At 53.9% G+C, this 7,565-nt stretch overlaps 1 protein-coding gene across 1 annotated transcript in view; it reads right to left on the minus strand.

The window, feature by feature from the left end:
• Positions 1-1,058: 1,058 nt before the first annotated feature.
• The window catches only part of LOC134015526 (cyclin-dependent kinase-like 5), a 7,827-nt gene continuing 1,320 nt past the window's right edge, over positions 1,059-7,565 (minus strand). Inside the window, exons 2-11 of the mRNA XM_062455088.1 lie at positions 5,803-6,069; positions 4,904-5,079; positions 4,150-4,262; positions 3,874-4,028; positions 3,446-3,534; positions 2,968-3,043; positions 2,170-2,897; positions 1,970-2,057; positions 1,410-1,542; positions 1,059-1,332 (exon numbers count right to left, since the gene is read on the minus strand). Of these exons, the coding sequence (XP_062311072.1) occupies positions 1,136-1,332; positions 1,410-1,542; positions 1,970-2,057; positions 2,170-2,897; positions 2,968-3,043; positions 3,446-3,534; positions 3,874-4,028; positions 4,150-4,262; positions 4,904-5,079; positions 5,803-6,069 (2,022 nt within the window). The 3' untranslated portion in view covers positions 1,059-1,135. The remainder of the gene's footprint in view (positions 1,333-1,409; positions 1,543-1,969; positions 2,058-2,169; positions 2,898-2,967; positions 3,044-3,445; positions 3,535-3,873; positions 4,029-4,149; positions 4,263-4,903; positions 5,080-5,802; positions 6,070-7,565) is intronic.

A 7,565-nucleotide genomic window follows, 5' to 3' on the forward strand; every position in this document is an offset into this window, starting at 1 on the left:
GGAGGGGGGGGATACCTTGACCTTCAGGTAGAAAGGATATACCTGTTTATTTATGCGTGTGTGAGTGTGTGTGAGTTACGTAATAAAAACATGAAACCTTCACACCTCATGGACGTACCTGATCAGGTAGATCTGGAAACTACGTGTAGATGTATGTGAGTGTGTGGCTGTGTGTGTGTGTGAGGGGGTGAGATGGCGGAGGGAATCGGGCTACCAATCAGAAGGTTGCCAGTTCGATTCCCGGCCGTGAAAAATGACGTTGTGTCCTTGGGCAAGGCACTTCACCCTACTTGCCTTGGGGAAATCTCCCTGTACTTACTGTAAGTTGCTCTGGATAAGAGCGTCTGCTAAATGACTAAATGTAAATGTGTGTGTGTCAGATGATTTTTAGCTGGTGTGTCTTTGTCTCTCTGTCTGTCTGTCCTATCCTGTCTTCCTGCTGTCACGACTGTTGTACATGTTTGAACTCTGTCTCCCCCCCAGGAGGGAGACGCCCCAGGCTGACAGGGTTCCTGCCCACCAGGCTGACAGGGTTCCTGCCCCCTAGGCTGGACGGTTCTCCGGTTCCCCCACCCTGCTGGGTTCTACCTCCTCTGGACCCGACCCCAACCAGGAACACTGGGACTACAACTACCACAACTACCACTAGAACTACAAAACCCACACTCCTCCCTTCCCCCAGGCTCCACCTCCAGGCCAATCACAAGCTCTGCCTGTCAGTCTGTGGTCTCAGACTGCCTGCCTATTGGCTGCTGCCTGGACACAGACTCCCCTACGAGCCAATGGGACACCTTCTCATCCTGAAGGGCGTGGCCTGCAGAGTGATGTCACATGGACTGGCATCACATGTTGATTGTAGAAGAAGGCTCATTGGCGTCGTCAAGCTAGTCAGAATACACACACTCACACACACAAACACACTCACTCACACACCCTGTCTGAGTTGAGGAGAAACGCACACCACACACACACTCACACCCTCACACACACACATACATACACACACACACTCACACTGCAGGAATCATCCTTCTCAGAAGTGAGTTAATTCAATCCACCACTATGACAGACAGCCTGTATTAGACAACACAGAATACAAAGTGTTTGCATGTGGAATGTCTCAATAAAAACACAGTCAGGGTTGACCGTGAGTGTGTGTGTCCATCTGTGTGTGTGAGCGTTGGAAGGTGTGTGTTTTGCCATGTGCGTCCAGTGTGGTGTGTGTGCGTTGGAGAGCGTGTGTGTTGGTGTGTGTGTCCGTCGTTGTCGTGGTGATGGCTGGAATGCGAATGTCCTTCTTTAGGTTCTTGCTGGTTCCTTTGGGATGTTTACCTGAAACACACACTCAGTATAAGGTTGTGTTTGTGTGGTGTGTGCGTGTGGTGTGTGTGTGTGTGGTGTGTGTGTACCCTCAGACAGTAGGGGGGTCCTCAGTTCTGGGAAGCGAAACTCTGACCTGCTGACCTCCGCTCTCTTCCTCACCATAGCAACCACACGGTCACCACGGTCACGCTCCGAAAGGAACGACCGCTCAGAGACTGCCTGGAGAGAGAGGAGAGGAGGAGAGAGAGGAGGGGAGGTGAGAGAGGAGGAGGAGGAGAGGAGGAGAGAGAGGAGGGGAGGTGAGAGAGGAGGAGGAGAAAGAGGAGGAGAGAGAGGAGGGGAGGTGAGAGAGGAGGAGGAGAAAGAGGAGAGAGAGAGGAGAGAGTGGAGGAGGCAGAGGAGGAGGAAAGAGAGGAGAGAGTTGAGGAGGAGAGAGAGATAGAGAGAGAGAGAGAGAGAGAGAGAGAGAGAGAGAGAGAGAGAGAGAGAGAGAGAGAGAGAGAGAGAGAGAGGAGGAGGAGGAGGAGGAGGAGGAGAGAGGAGGAGGAGAGAGAGAGGAGGAGACAGTGGAGGAAGAGGAGAGAAAGGGTTAAGGGATTTGAAGAATGGATGACACAAGATCAGACACATACACACACAGCTGTACCTGTGTACCAACAGTACAGTGTGTGGAGAGAGACTGCTGGGAGATTCTGCTGAAGGTGTTTATGTGTCTCTTAGTCTTGTCAATAGACCTGGAGTGCACACACACACACACACACACACACGCATTAGTCCAGATCGAGCTACTAAACAAGATATGATACGTAGCCAAAATGCTGCACTGCATTCTGGGAGATGTAGTACCTGAGGCTGAGGGTTCCCAGGTGAGGCCACGCCCCCAGGCCAGGGTTGCCGTGGGTGAACGGGCTGTTGCCGTTGACAACAGGAGCGAGGGAAGTGTGTGAGAGGGAGGGGGTGGGGGTGGGGGGCAGGGGGCTGATCGTAACCACACGGTCACAGGAGGTGCGGTCTGTTTCGCCCAGTCTGGTCGGGTCTTTTCTGGGTGCTGTGGTTGTGGTCTTGGTATCTTTGTGGTCGATGTGTCTCTTTGGTTCTATGATTGTTGTCATGTTAGACGTACTGGTGTCCATGGTTGTGGTCATGTTACGGTCAGGGTGTCTTCTTGGCTCTGTGGTTGAGGTGTTTGTCATCATGGTTGTGGTTGTGTGGTCAAGGTTGTTCCTACACTCGGGGATTCTGTCAGGTTTATTGGTTGTGGTCATGCTGCTTGTGGTCATGCTGCTTGTGGTCATGCTGCTTGTGGTCATGCTGGTTGTGGTCATGCTGCTTGTGGTCATGCTGCTTGTGGTCATGCTGCTTGTGGTCATGTGGTCAGAGTCTCTTCCTGGTTGTGAGGTCAAGGTGGCTTTACAGGGTTTCGCTGCTGTGGTCATGTTTGCTGTGGTTGTCTTAGTCGTGTTTGCGGTCATGATGCTTGGGTTTGCGGTCACATCAGGGCTGGTTCTGGTCTCTGAGTGGTCAGGGTTTGTGGTAGAGGAGCTTCCAAAAGGATCAGAGTCTCTTCCTGTGACCTGGAGACAGGAGAGTTTAAGAGAGTGTGTGTTGTAGTGTGTGTGTGTGTGCATGTACCTGTGTGTGTACCTTGCTGTTGTCTCCCTCCTCTCTCCTGCTCCTTCTGTTCTCCTTCTGAGGAATCATATTCAGCTCCTCCTCCAGCCTGCACACACACACACACACACACGGGGAGATGATCAGACCTGTGGGCTTGAAGCAAGGCCGTAATCATAATATATTTTCAAATCTGGTCAAAACGTCCCCCCCAATATATATAAATACAAATATAAATGTGCTACGCTACAACAAGCAACCATGCACGCTGTCCGAAATTATCATTTAAAAAAAAGTGGCCCCCCCAATGTTGTCTCCATGGCTACGGCCTTGGCTTGAAGCAACACAGGTGTTGAGCGAGATGACCGTGCTAAAGACCAGACCTTCAGACCCTAAACAAGGCCAGTAAGTGTGTGTGTGTGTGTGTGTAGTGTGTGCGTGTGTAGTGTGTGTGTGTGTAGTGTGTGCGTGTGTAGTGTGTGTGTGTGTGTAGTGTGTGTGTGTGTGTTACCGTAGGTGCAGCTGGTCGTAGGTGAACAGCTGGTGCAGCATGAGGTCTGAACATGAAGACCTGCTGTCAGGGTCCATCTGCAGACACTTCTGGTACACACACACACACACACGTTATACACACACACACACACGTTATACACACACGCACACGTTATACACACACACACACGTTATACACACACACACGTTATATACACACACACACACGTTATACACACACACACACACGTTATACACACACACACACACACGTTATACACACACACACACGTTATACACACACACACACGTTATATACACACACACACGTTATACACACACACACACGTTATATACACACACACACGTTATACACACACACACGTTATATACACACACAGGTCAGTGCGGGGGTACAATGTGTGTGTGTGTATAACGTGTGTGTACCTGGGTGAGGTCCACAGCCTGCCAGGGGAGGGTGGGGTAGCGTAGCTGCAGAGGAGTGTGGGAGGCGGGGGGAACCGGGGGAACCTGGGGCAGAACCAGACCAGAGAACACAGGGTTCTGATGGAACACTTCCTGGTGACGGGGGGTCAGGTTACCTAGGATACCATGGAGAACACCGTTACATCACAGTCTAACTGTGTGTCTGGTGTGTGTGTGTGTGTGTGGTGTGTGTGTGTGTTGTGTGTGTGGTGTGTGTGTGTGTGTGTGTGTTCTCACCGAAGCACCTGATGATGTGGTAGAGCTGGTCTATATCAGAGTCTCCAGGGAACAGAGGCTCTCCTGTCAGCATCTCCACACACACACACCCTGCTGCCCACACATCTACCTGCCTGCACACACACACACACACACACACACAGACACACACACACACGCACACTCTTCATCATTAATATCACAAAAACACAGCAACTGATAAACTCTAAGCTGACCTCAATTCTGTGTGTGTGTGCATGTATAGGCGTGTATGTGTGTGTGTATATGTGTGTGTATACTGTGGCATCACGAGAGGACGTGTTGTAGAGGGGCGGTACGTTTCCCTCTGCGAATGGCTACCATGCCACAAGATGGCTGACGCAAGAACTACACCTCCCAGAATGCACCACGCCAACAGCTGCAAATGCCTCAGTCCTCTGATTGAGGCAGGAGCACAGGCGGGGGAGGGAGAGAGGACAAAAGGCTTGATACAGAGACCAAGAGAGAGAGAGCGTACCTGGCATAAGCAGAGGTCGGTGCCAGACTTCTGAGTGTTTGATACTTGGTAGGATCCAAGGCGCGGAGCAACGTTTTTGTGTTTGATGGAACTTTTTGTTTTGCTTCCTGACCTGTTTTTGGTAAATAAACCAGTTACTTTTGTTTGAACCCAGTTTAGCCTGCTCTGTCCGGTTTTTATGCACTGCCCTACACCCCGCATCATGGTCTAGCCTCTCATGATACCACAATACGTTTGTGTATGTGTGTGTGTACCTACTTGCCGTACAGGGTGTCCCCCACCAGCAGCTCGGGGGGCCGGTACCAGCGCGTGGCCACGTACTCCGTGTACTCCGCCCCCTCTGCCAGCGTGCGGGCGAAGCCAAAGTCACACAGCTTCACCACGCCCCCCCCTGACACCAGCAGGTTCTCTGGCTTCACGTCCCTGTGCAGGATCTGACACACACACCAGGCACACACACACACACGAGGTATACACACACACCACGTACACACACGCATGAGGTATACACACACTCACAGGAGGTATAAACACACACCAGGCACACACACATGAAGTATACACACACACACATGAGGTGTACACACACACACACACCAGGCAGACACACGCATGAGGTATACACACACACCAGGCAGACACACACATGAGGTATACACACACTCACAGGAGGTATAAACACACACCAGGCGCACACACACACATGAAGTATACACACACACACACACACACCAGGCAGACACACACATGAGGTATACACACACACCAGGCAGACACACACATGAGGTATACACACACACACATGAGGTATACACACACACCAGGCAGACACACACATGAGGTATACACACACACACGTGAGGTATACACACACACCAGGCAGACACACACATGAGGTATACACACACACACGTGAGGTATACACACACACCAGGCAGACACACGCATGAGGTATACACACACACCAGGCAGACACACACATGAGGTATACACACACACCAGGCAGACACACACATGAGGTATACACACACACACGTGAGGTATACACACACACCAGGCAGACACACACATGAGGTATACACACACACACGTGAGGTATACACACACACCAGGCAGACACACACATGAGGTACACACACACACACGTGGGGACTCACGTTGTGCTGGTGGCAGAAGCACAGCGCTCGGAGGGTCTGGTAGAGGTAGCGCCGGGCCCGCTCCTGACCCAGACCAGACGGGTTCTGCTCCAGCTCTTCCAGAAGGTTCTGCTCCAGCTCTTCCAGAAGGTTCTGCTCCAGCTCTTCCAGAAGGTTCTGCTCCAGCTCTTCCAGAAGGTTCCTCTCCACAAACTCAAACACCAGGAACACCCTGCGCCTCCTCCGGAACACTCCGAGCAGCCTCACCAGGTTCACATGCTGCAGTTGCTGAGGGGGGAGGGAGGGGAGAGAGGGGGAGGGGAGAGAGGAGGGAGGGGAGAGAGGAGAGAGGGGGAGGGGAGAGAGGAGAGAGGGAGAGAGGAGGGAGGAGAGAGAGGGGGAGGGGAGAGAGGGAGAGAGGAGAGGGGAGAGAGGGAGAGAGGGGGAGGGGAGAGAGGGGGAGGGGAGAGAGGGAGAGAGGAGAGGGGAGAGAGGGGAGAGAGGGAGAGAGGGGGAGGGGAGAGAGGGGGAGGGGAGAGAGGGAGAGAGGAGGGAGGGGAGAGAGGGGGAGGGGAGAGAGGGGGAGGGGAGAGAGGGGAGAGAGGGGGAGGGGAGAGAGGGAGAGAGGAGGGAGGGGAGAGAGGGGGAGGGGAGAGAGGGAGAGAGGAGAGGGGAGAGAGGGGAGAGAGGGGAGAGAGGGAGAGGGGGAGGGGAGAGAGGGGGAGGGGAGAGAGGGAGAGAGGAGAGGGGAGAGAGGGGAGAGAGGGAGAGAGGGGGAGGGGAGAGAGGGGGAGGGGAGAGAGGGAGAGAGGAGAGGGGAGAGAGGGGGAGGGGAGAGAGGGAGGTAGGGGAGGGGAGGGTCGAGGGAAAAGAGAGAGGGAGGGGAGAGAGGGAGAGAGGAGGGAGGGGAGAGAGGGGGAGGGGAGAGAGGGAGAGAGGAGAGGGGAGAGAGGGGGAGGGGAGAGAGGGAGGTAGGGGAGGGGAGGGTCGAGGGAAAAGAGAGAGGGAGGGGAGAGAGAGAGGGGAAGGATATGAGAAAGGGGTGGGAGAGAGAGAGGGGAAGGATATGAGGAGGGGGTGGGAGAGAGAGAGGGGTGAGGAGGAGAGGAGGGGGTGGGAGGGGAGAGAGAGAGGGGTGAGGAGGAGAGGAGGGGGTGGGAGGGGAGAGAGAGAGGGGTGAGGAGGAGAGGAGGGGGTGGGAGGGGAGAGAGAGAGGGGTGAGGAGGAGAGGGAAAGAGGAGAGAGAGAGGGGTGAGGAGGAGAGGGAAAGAGGAGAGAGAGAGGGGTGAGGAGGAGAGGGAAAGAGGAGAGAGAGAGGGGTGAGGAGGAGAGGGAAAGAGGAGAGAGAGAGGGGTGAGGAGGAGAGGGGAAGAGGAGAGAGAGAGGGGTGAGGAGGAGAGGGGAAGAGGGGAAGAGGAGAGAGAGAGGGGTGAGGAGGAGAGGGGAAGAGGAGAGAGAGAGGGGTGAGGAGGAGAGGGGAAGAGGGGAAGAGGAGAGAGAGAGGGGTGAGGAGGAGAGGGGAAGAGGAGAGAGAGAGGGGTGAGGAGGAGAGGGGAAGAGGAGAGACAGAGGGGTGAGGAGGAGAGGGGAAGAGGAGAGAGAGAGGGGTGAGGAGGAGAGGGAAAGAGGAGAGAGAGAGGGGTGAGGAGGAGAGGGAAAGAGGAGAGATGAGTGAATAAGATTGATACAGGAGCACGTTTCGTTATACCTTAGACATGGAAAATATGCTTATTTAATTAAGAAAAACGATAGAGTATTTAACAGCCGTATCTTCGGTCATGAAG

The sequence above is a fragment of the Osmerus eperlanus genome, unplaced genomic scaffold (assembly GCF_963692335.1).
Source record: "Osmerus eperlanus unplaced genomic scaffold, fOsmEpe2.1 SCAFFOLD_49, whole genome shotgun sequence".
Taxonomy (NCBI): domain Eukaryota; kingdom Metazoa; phylum Chordata; class Actinopteri; order Osmeriformes; family Osmeridae; genus Osmerus; species Osmerus eperlanus.